At 37.6% G+C, this 13,959-nt stretch overlaps 1 protein-coding gene across 1 annotated transcript in view; it reads left to right on the top strand.

Annotated features, from left to right (window-relative positions):
* Positions 1-13,959, top strand: part of kmt2e (lysine (K)-specific methyltransferase 2E) — a 43,836-nt gene that overhangs the window by 887 nt on the left and 28,990 nt on the right. The window contains exon 2 of the mRNA XM_015048925.1: positions 10,645-10,829. Within this exon, the coding sequence (XP_014904411.1) occupies positions 10,759-10,829 (71 nt within the window). The 5' untranslated portion in view covers positions 10,645-10,758. The remainder of the gene's footprint in view (positions 1-10,644; positions 10,830-13,959) is intronic.

Below are 13,959 nucleotides of genomic sequence, written 5' to 3'. Positions count from 1 at the left end.
TAATACTAATTTGGAGTAACGTAACATGAAAACGCTACATTACATTGATCTGTCCACAATCAAAACTCTCCATTGAGAACATTAACACTTCTCAATGTCTGTTGGAAAACCCGTCGTATGCTTTCCGATCAGCGGCCACACATGAACAGATGTGAAGTGGGAGTCACTCGGGTGTTTTAGTTTGACATGCTGACACTGCGGGCCATATTGCGCACAGTTTTATTCGCTTTTGTGTACATACATTAAATATGGGCAGTGCGAGAGTCTATAACCCCATTGACCGACCGCGTTTTAGTGGAAATCTCCACCTCACTTGCATACTAAATTAACCAGCTGGATTTTCGTCTGTCATATTTGCAAATAACCCAGTCTCATTGCATCTAACCTCCGATCGTAACCTTCATTTGATTTTAATTGCACAGAATTAGATTACCTCAATGCAGATTATTTATTTTATATATAGAGCAATCTTGCAGCCATATTGTGATCCCTTACACTACAGAGTGCAACACCCTTTATTACCATGCCGTTATATTGCTCTACATTTGATAAAAACCTGTCAACAAACGCGCCTGCTAGTTTTATTATGTTACAAACGTAGTATTAGTATTTAAAGAGCTAACTAAGCGCTGCTTTTTCGAGTTGCCTCGCCTTACAGTATCATTTCCGTTCAGAAAAAAACTACAAAACCACCGCTCAAATCCGGAGAACAATGAGCCTTTAGATAAACCGATATGTTTAGTTTATGTCCCAGGCAACTTAGAGCAAAGCCAGTTGTTGAAATACCTTAAATACTCAGGGTTGCATTACAGTCCCTCCTTAGTTTTGGATTCATAGCCGAAGCAGGATAAATAAAACCTCAAGCAAACGCATTATAGAAAACGGATATTTTGCGACTTTGGAGCTCAGATTGAGGTTTTAGTGACTTATTTTAGAGTCGGTGTGTGTTGGGATCAAACGCTGCAGCCATGGGGGAGGGGATATTCCATTTAGGTTCTCAATAAGCATCTCTCTTAGTCATCCTGTGCCCTGCCGCTTCTTTTCTGCACGCCCTGGCACTGATTACCGCATATAATGTTCAGTCGGCTTTGGTAGCCTGCTTGCTGATGTCGTCGGTCTTTCCTGTCTGTGACGACCCAAGCATTAATCCACTTCTGTCTACGCATTATGCTGTTAGCTTCCGTTAGCTCGGTTGTTGCGTTATGGCCGTAACGACCAAATATTTCCGTTTTTACCTCGACATTCTTTTCGTTTAATCGACTAGAAAAATACTTTTTTGTTGCTTTGGTCGCCGTTGTACCAACAGAAAAAACGTTAAACATCAAATTTCAAGAGGCTAATCATATAGTACTAATAATAATGCTGGGCCTTGCGTTTACTGGCCGTGCGTTTCGACGGATTCACAACAGCTCTAGGCGGTTAACAACACAGAAACTGTACCGAGAGAGTGACACTTGGAGCAGAGTGTGTGAGAGTTGATTGAACGCATTCTTGGGGGGATTTTTCTTCCCACGGCGAGGCTCCCCTGGCTACACGCCGTCCTGAGAAAAGCGCTCTGAAAATGGCGACATGCACCAGGGTGTTGTGGTAACATAATAGCAACGTTGTACCCTCTCCACACCCCTATCGGCAGGACTGACTGCAGCGCCGACACACTCGCAGAAAGGCAACTGCACAACACATGATTATTTATTTCAGTTCAGGATAAAATAAGGTGGAAAAGACACTAAATCCATCTCAAACCAAATTACTAAACACGTTGCGTCATTTTTGTGTGTTATTCCTGGCTTTAAATAATGTAATATGATGTTTTTAGTTGGTTGATATTGTAGGGAAAAGCATCTGTCAGGAATAATCCATAATAATTACTTCTAAGCAATCAGTTGCGGTTTGTTTTCTTCATTAAGCTGCTTGTCATCTTCTGTAGTGTAAGATGACTTCACCTGATATTTTACTTAAGCCCTTGTTTGAATAAAGATCTCCTGTGATCAGTAATCCGATATGTTTAATATGCAGGCGTCTTATCTGCTAAATTTTGTGTGTGCATTTGCAAATAAATTAATAACTTTACATATTTCCTGTAGTAATGTTTCATTTTCTCTGCTGCCGTCGGTCACAACCATGTATTGGGTGGCAGCAGCATGACAGAGGAAACAGATAAGATGCTCAAATTAAAATATAATTTTCAAGTAGAAAAGTATTGTATATAAAATGTCTTTGCATATTTTGTGCAAATGAAGATGATGAGTATAAATAGATATTCTGTTCAAAATGAAAGCAATTGTATCATGTGTATATATCTTACATGTTTTATTTTTTGTAAAAAGCCATATTTTGTCTCACTTTGGCCAATGCCTGCCTGTGATGTTTAGAAATCAAGTTGGAGTTTGTAAACGCACATGTATACGTCTCCATTCATAAAATGTAACATAGCCGCTCTGTGAAATCTCATTTACACACCGTAATAAAAAACTCAGTGGAGTTTCAGGCTGCCTGTTTACCTGTTCGACTTCATCTATATGCAGCCAGCGATTATTTGAATAATCGGTTATTCAAACAAGTAATCGAATAAAAATAATTTGCCACATTCTGCAGATTTTTAATTTCACCAGATTTAGATTATTATATTCAATATTAGAAATGCATAAAAATACAAATGAACATAATTCTGTTCTTTTTTTAAAATAAGAATATAATGTTTTATTGCCCAGAATGCAATAATGGATCACTCCTTTAGTGAACACCTCATTATTTGTACATTAATTAACAAATTCTTACATTAAGCGATTAATAATTAGATAAGCAAAAGATGCTTACATAATTTGAACCAGGTGAAGCTAAAGCTATGCCACTCTAGGAGTATTTACTTAATTTTGCATTTAAGATTAAAAATAAAAAACTTTTATATTTGTACAGTTTTTGCTTAATTACTGCACTTTCTTTCACCAAATTGAATTTTTTTTATCTGTATACGACAGTTAACAATCTATTGCTAAATTAGTTGCCAATTATTTCAATAACTGATTAATAATGATTAATCGTTTCAGCCTTTATACCTGGATAATGAGGCCTCAGCATTAAACACAATCAACCTGTTTATGCTTTTCAACATAAGTTGTCAACAGTATGTCCGAAACAGAAGCAGGAACAACTAAAAGCGTAATAAGCAGTGAAGCCAGAGTCAGTTTCAAGTCATTTAATGAAGTTAAGTGGTTGCTGCTTAGTGTCTGATGATACTCTGCCCTTTAACACACAACATCCCAAAACATTTCTCTCTCTGTTTGAAGACTCGCTGCTCCTTTTGGTTTATGGCAGCACAGGTAGTGATGAGTACCTGGATGGATTAAAGTGAGCCTGATGGCCATGTGCATGATGCCATGTGTGTGTGTTTGTGTGTGTTTTTGTTTGTTGTGTTAACAAAGACGGAGAGCGGAGGCGTGGTGCCTCTCTTGTCATAGCGACAGAGCGGGTGGTGTGGATTCATGGCAGTCTCAGATGACACAGCCTCCTTTAAGCTTAGCTGCACTCTAAGAAGCTCATAGTATCAAAAAGCCGGCCTGTGAGCAGGAAGCTGCTCCTCTTTCTCCTCTTCTTTTTCCTTTTCTTTACCTTTAATTGATTGGAGAAAAAGATGGAGAAGAAATGAGACGAAGATGACATCTAGTTCTTTATTGACTTATTGATAAAACCGATAAATGCAATCTGAAAGCTTTTATGCTTCGTCTTATCGCAGATGATAAACTTGAGTTGTCCAAAGTGTGGCTCAGGGGTCATTTGTGGCCCTCTGGAGGATTTTTGGCGGCCCCCTGACCTCAGTTCTATTGGTTGATGCAGATGTACACTTTTTCATCTTTTAAGACCTTTTCTTTTACAAGTAATGTCTTAGAGACAAAAAGGAAGGAAAAACAAAGATACAATAAAATTGTAAAGTTTATTGTTTTTAATTTTGTTTTTGTTTCTTGTAAACAAGGTCTTGGATCTAAATGAGACGACCTGTATAAATAAAGGTCAAATACAAATAAAATAAAAAATTAGTGTTGAAAAATAAATTAACTACAAAGGTGTAGTAGGGCCATTCTAACTAAATGAAATATAATTAAATAAAAAGAAGGTAAAGTCATAAAACTACAAGAATAGTCATAATAAGAATAAGAATAGTTTTATGACTATTCTCATTTTTTAAAAATTTGCTTAGCCCCAATACTTTTTTTTTTGTGTTCACCTTAATTTTGGATTAACCACAATTATTGACCTGCTTTTACTCAAAAGCAAATCTTACTGCCCAAATAAAAACAAAAAAAATATCAACACCCAAAAATATAAATACCAATGCAATCTAGTAACAGCTTTATGTTTTGTATCTACTGTTTTCTACAAAAATCTATTCAAACATTTTGTAAATTTCAATGAAATTTGCATTTTTTAGTTTATTTTTTCACACATAAATTAAAAAAAGGCATAAAAGTTTGTTTTCAGCTCAACCATTTCACCCCACCACTGCAGTAAATGCTTCTCTCTGAAACAGTGACGCCTTTCTGTGTGTGTAGACTCCCCTCACCATGTGGGACTAACCCGGGTCGCCGTTTCCCTGGTCTCTGGTGGTCTCACATGTGTGGTGCCCAGACCCCAGAGACCCGCAGAGTCACATGGCCTCCCAGCTGGGAAGAGGAGCCAGGGCTCAGGTGACCTGTTGTTGTGCTGCTAGCTGGGCCGTAACAGATCCCCCCTTTTTAAACTAGCTAGCAGGTGGCTTTAAAAAAAAAAACAAACAAAAAAACCCTTTCTGTTGCTGCAGTGACGTTTCACTGGCATTGAGAAAAAAAGAAAGAAAGAAAGTGTCAGCCTTGGTGATGTAACACTGCAGTCCAGGCGTAAAAATTGATCAGGAATCACTGTTGTAATGTATCCTGAGTGGCTGTTGCTGTTGTTTTCCCCTCCCCTCTTCCATGCACACATAGCTCAGATCTTAGCTAGTGGTTCTGTGCATTCTCCAAATGCTGGAGCCCGGCACTGGCTCCATGTTGTCCTCTAATGACAACAGCCCTCTAAATCAAGTCAACAAAGACTTATAACACCTCACAGGTGCATTTACTGTGATATATTTGATGTAACGCACATTACTCAGTTTTAAAAGGTTCAGAGGCGGGTAGAGTATCCAGAAATTGTACTGAACTAAGAGTAGAGATACTAAAGCATATTTTTACTCAAGTAGAAATAAAAGTAGCTATCCAAACTCAACTAAGAGTAAAAAATTATTTGGTAAAAAGTCTACTCAAGTACTGAGTAACCGATCAAATGATAAATTATTTAATATTTAAAAATTGCATCATCAGACGGACCAAAATATAAAGTTAAGAGAAACTTTTAGGGGTGCACCGATGCAAAATTTTGGGCCGATATTATTATAGCTAATATTTACTAATATTGTATGTATTTTACTGCCTTTTCGACACCTTTGAGGGAAAAAATACCAGAAGCAGATTAAAATAAATGTCAGTTGTTCATATCAGCCCAGTTTTAATTAGCTGGCCGATATCGATATATTAAAAAAATCACTAATATGATTCGATACAAATTTTGGTTCCGATATATTGTACATCTCTAGAAATCATTGTCACTCAGAAACTGACCCAACGAGAAGTATTCTATTTTAAATAACTTCTTTAAGGCTCAAAATTACAAAATATTTTGTCATAGTATTAGGGCCATGCTCACAAAATTAAATAGGACAGAGAATAAAATCAAAATAATACAAGAAGAAAGCCACAATATTGTGATTTAGATACTGGTAATATGACATTATTCTGCTAATATTGACATTATTATCAAAATATTATGATTTTATTCTCATTATTTCGACTCTATTCTCATACAGTTTTATTCTCATAATTTTATTACTTTATTCTTGTAGTTTTATTACTTTATTCTTCATTTTTTAATATGTACCCAATACTCCGTTTATCTTACAGCTACAACTTAAATGTATTTTGAAGAGAATTTTATAACGTAGAACACAAAGTAATGGATCATAATCATAATACACACTTCAATGTCACAAAGTGGAGGACAGAGTTAATTACTAAAGTAAAATAACAATAAACTGCTAAATATCAGATTTTTTACTTGTTTCTGCTCCAGTAGCTTGCTGCCATGAGCCGACGAATATGTGCATGAATGACTGATGTGGATTAAAGCGCTTTGGGGCCCTCTGGACTTGATAAAACGCTACACAAGCACAAGGTATTTACCATCAATAAAATGATAGAAGACATGTTTTAGCTCCTGCCGTTAGCTTAGCTGCCATAATCTAGTACATAACTGATACACAGAAACTAAAAATCACTTCTAAGCTTCACAGAAATAACTTTATACAAGGTATTTAATAAACTAAATTAATGAAATATGGTTAAAAATCTGATTTTTAGCACGTTTCTCAACGTAATTTAGATGATAAACATAAAAACATCTTTACAGAGCAGAGCTGTAATAAACGGCCGCCTCTTGTAAAAACATTTGAACTCCTGCTTCACTATTGGTTTAATTTGTAGTGGTTTAAAACGAAGGCTCTTATTTCGAACTCTTGCTTTAAACGTGCAGCAACACATTTGTCTTTCTCATAAAGCAGAGTTAGAGTGCAGATGGAAACCCCGGTTGCCGTGGGCAACCCTGATTGATGAAGGCAGATGTAACGTAACAGTGAAAAAGGCCAGACCTTGATCAGCTTCACTCGACTTAACAAATTTAATCATTAATTCACACACAGAAAAGAAGAAAAAATCTGGGATAAAACTGTCACTTTCATACAGAAGAGGATTAGAGCCACTGGGAAAAAAAATAATCCTGACTTTTTGTTTTTCTCAGAATTCTGACTTTTTTAATCTTCTAAAATCAAAAGTCAGAATTCTGAGAAAATTATAAACTATTTTTCTTAATGGCACTAATCTTCTTCCATACTTTCTCAAGAATTACAAAAAAATTATTTGCATCTTTCAGTTCATTTCCCATGTATAAAATAAGCTTAAGTGGCCATTTTGTTTTTTCCTATAAATTTTTGGAATAATCGATTAATTGATAATCATTAGTTGCAGCCCAAATTTAAACTCTATATTTATACATTTTTACATTTTATTGAAATCTGATTTCGGTCCAGATTTGTCCCAAATGGAAAGGTTGCTGTGCCTGTACGGGGGGAGTGGCGGTCCGGTCCGCCACCCAGGGTCGTCCCCGGTTGCGCCTGCGTAGCATCACCTCCCCCTCCGCCTAATCGACGAGCTCTGGTGATTTCTAAAGCTCCCCAATTCATTTAGCGAGCAAATGAAAACAGAAAGGTGGACGAACGTGTAAACCACTTCCATCTTGTTGCTTCTTTTACAAATGTTTTGTTTCTTTGTTTTCCTGTTTTAGCCGCCCTCTTACGCCTGTTCGCTCCCCTCCGCACCCCCTCCTCCCCATAACACAGGCGGATTTAGCCGAAGGTGGCTTTAAAAGGTCCCTGTTGCAACTGTCTGCGACGCTCCCCTTCCCCTCTGCTCTGCATCACTGTTTCAGGTTTATTTAGGAAGTGCAGAGAGGAGGGAGAGGAATCCGTCTGGGCGGGGTGACCAGGCGCAGGAGGGGGCTCTTTGCTTTTTTTCCCATTCTGGCTGCATTTCTCTGAGGTGATGGGCAGCTCTCCTAGAGGAAGTGGGAGGAGCAGACGCAGTTGGGCTCAGATTTACTCAGGAATGTGACTGCTCTGTACTTTGTTTTTCTTTTTTTTTTTTTTTGTCAGTCAGGCTCGGTTTGTGCTTTGCTTTAAAAGCCTCGCGCACCGAAGAATGTTTGAGAGGTTCCAGGCTCAACTTTCTATACAGATTTTTGCAGAAAAGAAACACAAACAAGCCGACTCGAGGCAAATAAACATCGTCAACAATATGATAATTGTATCTGTTATTTTGCTTTATGTAAACATCTGAGCCCAAATAAAAACACAGGAATGGAAATACAATGACGCTCTGGAAAAGTGTGCGATTTCATTTAGTGGTCTGGAAAAAGAGAACAGTCTGGATAATATTAATATTTCCAGAGATGGAAATGCGTTACAGTGGAAGTGCATTTTTGGAAAAGTGATCCGACTCAGTTGGATTGTGAGTCTGACATTTTTATTTCTAATAACTGCACAGTATCTTCTGCTGTAGTCTTTTTATCACTTTAATAACTTTTTTGTGTGAACCTTTACGCCTGATGCAGTCTTTATTGTCTTTGCAAGACTATTAAGGCTGCTTGTGTTTGATTTTATTCTTCTGTTTTGAATTCTCCGTCAGTTCAACCATCCAAATATCTGTCTATCACTACATCCATTTATTTAACTTTCTGTCCATCTTTCCATAAATAAACTCACACTGGAGATGCATCTCTAAAAAGGTTATAATGTGACATTTTAACCTAGAAACTGTAGTGGAGAAAGTGTCTTTTTTATGGTATATTTATGTCTGTACTTGTGTAAATAGTTTTTATGAGTTTGTTTTGCCCTTATTTTTACAGAAACACCCCACATATAATATACTGCTCAAAAAAATAAAGGGAACATTTCACTTTAATTTTGTGTGTGGCTCCAAATCCAGGCCTCCATTGGTTAATAAATTTGATTTCCATTGATGATTTTTGTGTGATTTTGTTGTCAGCACATTCAACTTTGTACAGAACAAAGTATTCAATGAGAATATTTCATTCATTCAGATCTAGGATGCGTTATTTGAGTGTTCCCTTTATTTTTTTGAGCAGTGTATATGGCTAAATTTTACTGAATTTGAACTGATGAAGCTAAAATGCCTCTTTAGTTTACAGCTGTTGTTTCAGAAAACGTGCTTTTTGTCAGTCCAAATACTTCAGTTAACGATTAATCGATTACCGAATTAATTGATGATTATTCCAGTTAGCGATTAATCAAGATTAATTGTTTTACCCTGGTTTGGAGTTGACAGCTGTCATATCTGAAATATTTCTGATTTAGAGTCGTGCTGCTCTGTTTACTCCCGCCTGAATTTTCTCAACTTTTGCGATGACTAAAGTTTTTGATTTTTGTGTTTTTGCTTCCTCGAAAGTCACACTGTGGATTCACTCTTCTTGACGTGCTTTTGTGGCATTTTTCCCCTTACAGTGAGCGATTAGCTGCATTCCTCCCTCTCATTACTCAATAGGCATGCAGGGGCAAGCAGACGTTCCCGGTTTGTAACCCCTCTCACCCCGTGTGCATGCTCCCTGAGACGTGATCTGAGCCTTTGTTAGGTCACAGTTTGCCTGGGCAGGCGGAGGTGTGACCTCCAGCCCATTTTGTCTCAGCATCTGTCCCTCCCTCTAATCCTGCTTATCAACAGAGCTGTGTGCATCAGGGGCAGCCACACTGACACACATGCTGCTGTCTGGGCTCACATCAAATGCAAAAAACAGGATTTTAATTATTTTACTAATCAATTATACATTCTGCAAATTTTTCATTTAATCACTTAAACTTTTTATACAATATTAGAAATGCATAAAAACACAAATTTCCCTTTTATAGGTTAAAAAATGAAAATTCTATTGCCTAAAATGCAATAAAATTAAATTAGTGAACGCTTCATCATTTGTGAATTAATTGACAATATTTTTGCATTAACCGATTAATAATTGGATAGCAAAATATGCTTAATAGGAGATTTTACATAATCTGAACCAGGTGAAGCTTCAGGCATTATTTATAATAAATATGTTCTTAGGAGATCATATTTACCAAAATGTTTTCCATCTAGTAGATAAATATTATTTACTAAATATTTAGTTGATATTTGACTAAATATTTACTCAGATGTTGGTTAACTTTTATTTGTGAACAAAGTATGTTCTCAGTTGACCATATTTACTAAATAAGTAAATACTATATACTAGATATTTAGTTGATATGTTACTAAGTATCTACCCAGATATCAGAAAAGTTTTACTTTGTGAACAAACTAAAAATGTTTCTACTCTGTTGAAGTTATCAAACTGCCTTTTTTGAGTCAAAACTCCAGTTAACAATTAACCGATTACTAAATTTGATGTTGAGTACTCAAATAATTGATTAATCCCGATTAATCCAGATTAATCGTTTGAATGAATACCTATATTGCTCCCCAGGGTGTAAATTTAAACCCTTCATCCTTACTACTCTCCCTCTCTCACTCCTGATTTAGTAGTTTCTCTGTTTTAGCGTTTGTGGTTCCTGTGAATAAAACATGCAGGTCGCCGTCTCAGATTAAAGAAGTTTGGGTGAGTTCTCAGAATAGATCAGCCCTCTTGAGTCAAACAGAGGGAAAAATGGCCTCTGTGTTGCATTTCCTCCTCGTCTTCGTGGAGCGGTGTGCTCTTGCTCCCCTTTGTGGAGTTTTCTTACAGTGCAGCCTCTTCTATCCCCGGCAGTTCGGCTCTGCTGCTGCTTTTCACCCGTCGCTAACCTCACCCGCGTAGCTTTCTCACAGGGGGAAATCCTGGCAAACTTTTCTCTGTAATAATGACTCAGGCTGTTGCGCATGCTGGAAATACCCCGTTTTCACTATGATTTGGAAGTTTGGGTTTAATCATCCTTGCAGCATCCTTTCTGCAATAAAATATATTAATATTTGTTGTGTTTTTCTGTGTTTCCAGGCCTTGTGGATGCACTTAGATGTCTGCAATGACTGCTGTGGCTGGCATGCCTCAGTGTTTCGGACTCCCTTTCTCTGGACTCAGTAGGACAAGAACTGATCAGCAGAGAACGTCATGAGCATAGTCATCCCAGTAGGGGTGGACACAGCAGACGCCTCATACCTGGACATGGCTGCAGGCTCAGAGTGAGTAAACACAACAGAATCTGCTCTGCGTTTGTGGAAACGCCACAAAAACTTTGTCTTCAAGCAAAACGATCATTTCAAAGAAAGAAATACTTGATTTTATTCCAAAGACAAACTAAACCTGGTCATAACTCGCATCATTCAAGTATCTCAAGATAAGAAGAATCTTCTGCAGATTTTCATTTAACCAATTTTCTATTACAATATCAGACATAAATTCAAAGATGCAAATGATTCAGTTCCTTTTTTGTAAACAAGAAAATATATATTTTATGTAATAAAATCCAAAAACAGACTTTTAATATCAACATGCGAATAGCTCAGCCCTTTTTGCAGGACTTAACATCAATATAGGCTTAACTGTTTATTCTTTTCAATTAACAGAAGAATAATAGATTAATCACAATTAATCTGATTAATCGTTTCAGCTCTAATTCAGTTGTATAGAACTGACTTAATCACTGATCTGAGTGAGTTGTTCTTTCAGCAAATGGTCTTTTTTTAGTCTGAAAACTCCAGTTAACGATTAATTGATTACTACATTAGTTGACGATTCTTCCAGTAATCGACTCATCTTGATTAATCATTTCGACTCCAGTTATTTCATGTCCTGTTTTACCTTCATAGCCTCTCAGTTGCCGTATATTGAATAAAGAAGGACCTCTCTGCTGTGTGCTGAAACGATCGGGTCGTTTCTGCCATTATTTGGTCGTTCCAGCTCCAATCGTGACCCGTCTGCTTCTCGTCCTCGGCTCTAACGTGACGTTTGCCCATGTGAACGCTGTGAGCTCAAGTCAGTGAAGCAGAAATGCTGCATGGCGCCATGGCAACTTGCTGTTGCCCCCCTCCCCTTCGTGTTTCCTTATAGTCTCGTCAAGGACATCGCCGTAGCCTTTTCTGGTTAAATAAATTAAGCAAGACGTTGGTGTGTGACTAAAGAATAACACGTCATCTGCTCACAGAGGGAGTCCTGTCTCTTTAAGGGATGGGAAGCCCTCCCCTTCGCCTTCCTGGGTGCTGTTGCTGTGACAGCTTGAGTTGCCATGGTTTCTGCCCCCACCCTCCCTTGTTGCACTGCGCAGGGCTTGTTGCCACAGTCATTGGCCTGAGTGACAGGTGGTCCTCACACAGATATGGCGTCTTACCCCCCTCCCGCCTCATCTCTGCAGAGCCCTGCTGTCACCAGGGGTTAGAGAAAGCCCCTCCGCTCACTTCTTTGTCTGGCCGCTCGCTGCAAATTCATTCAAAAGCAGATAACTGGCTTTAAACGGGGGGGTTCATACCGACCAGAGGGACGGGGCTAAGCTGGATATACGTCGACTATTCAGAGCGAGCCAGCTGGGTCTGGCTACTCACCGGAGAAACGGCGTCATGTCCTTTAAATGCCCCCCCCCTTACCCCCCCAGAAGGCTGCAGCAGCACGAGCAGCTGCAGGCTAATGCAGGCTGCGTGTCCAAACCGACACGGAGCCCGGCGTGCGCGCTCTCGCCGCCGGAGCACGTAATGTTGCCATAGCAGCAAGCGGTGTCTCCTCAGGAGTCTTTCTTCTGCTGCTGATTCCTGCATGTCTTCTTCTGCGTGTCCTTCCTGCCTCTTCTTTGCTCTCTTGTAGAAAATGTTTGGTGATTTTAGAAATCACAATGCAGACCAAAATCAAACGCACTTCAAATTAGAGCTGCAACTAACATTTATTTTACTAATCAAATCAACTATTCAGCTAATTAAGGGATTAATTTAAAAAAATGTTTAACCACTACAATATTTGACATATTAAAACATTTACATTTTTAAATAAGGAAATAAGCAGACCAATTAGCAATTAATTGATTTCTTAATCAGTTGACAATTATTCCAGGATTCGATTAATCACAATCGTTTCAACCCTTTAAAATAACAATTTTCTATTCATTTTCTCATTTTATTTCAAGCTCTTATGTAACCTGGATAACGTAAACTTTCCCAAAAAACAAACTTCCTCTTGCACATGATGGGAATATCATATAATGTATCAATTAATCACGATTAACTGTTTCAACCCCACCAGAGATACAGTTTGTCACCAGTATTGAAATGCATTAATAATCAAAATTAAAACATAATACAGTTCCTTTTTAAATAAGAAAATAAACATTTTATTGCCTGTTATGCAATAACAACATTCCTTTATTGCATGTTTGGTTATTTGTAGCAAAGGAATCATCTGCAGTTAAATATTTGTAACATCAACAAGTTGATAAATCGATAAATTTAGATGTTTTGCGTTTCGCCTTCATGTTATTCCTCTGTAATTCCTGCTCTCTCTCACAGCCTTAATAGAAGCAGCCATGTAGGAAATTATGTTCCCTATTAGTTCACTCCGTCACCACGTCCTCACCAAAGAGGGTTGCAGAAAAAACACCAGATTTTAGGGTTTTATCTGATCAAGCTGGAATTATGATCCCCATATGTACTTTCTGTGCTTCTTTAATTTGCACTTTTCCTATTGCGTACTCCACTATGTTAACATATTTTAAGTAAAATCTTCATTTAAGGCCTTAAAAGAAAACATTTTATCCTCATATGAGGGAAAAACACAACAATAACAAAGCTCATTTGTTTGGAAAAGAGGTCATGACAAACAAGTTGGACCAGATTTCAAAGATCAAAGATCTTAAGCAAACTTTACAGCAAGCAACTAAATTACAGCTTAAATACTTCACCTGGTTTCATATCACTCCTGTGATGTCAGACACCCAAACTAATATTTTTGTATTATATTTAAAACATGTTTATTCTTCAGTTTTGTCTCTTTGCTAACGCTGATGCATATTTAAGGCAGTAGACTTTTATTTTGGAGAAAAATTGCATCCACACCCGATTTATGGTCTTGCAGGTTTTATCCGCATTCACAGGATAACAGAGAAAACATGAATTATTTAAACCAGGGTGTGCAAACTTTGACAGTCAAAAATATAATTTTCAGAAACTAAAATCACTAAAATGTTGTTTCCCCCCAATCCACTCAACAATAAGCTAAGCTGAACTATTTTAAACAATTAGTCAGATTTTTTATAGGAACGGGGTTATAGATCCAAAACTTCAAATGGTTTCTGGATGTTTTCCTTGTTAAATGAAAGGCAACCAGTTTGCT

This window comes from Poecilia latipinna, unplaced genomic scaffold (assembly GCF_001443285.1).
Source record: "Poecilia latipinna isolate Pla-1442-1.1 unplaced genomic scaffold, P_latipinna-1.0 Scaffold914, whole genome shotgun sequence".
In the NCBI taxonomy this organism is placed as follows: domain Eukaryota; kingdom Metazoa; phylum Chordata; class Actinopteri; order Cyprinodontiformes; family Poeciliidae; genus Poecilia; species Poecilia latipinna.
Note: the sequence above shows the minus strand (reverse complement) of the source record. Positions and strands in the feature narration are given on the sequence as shown.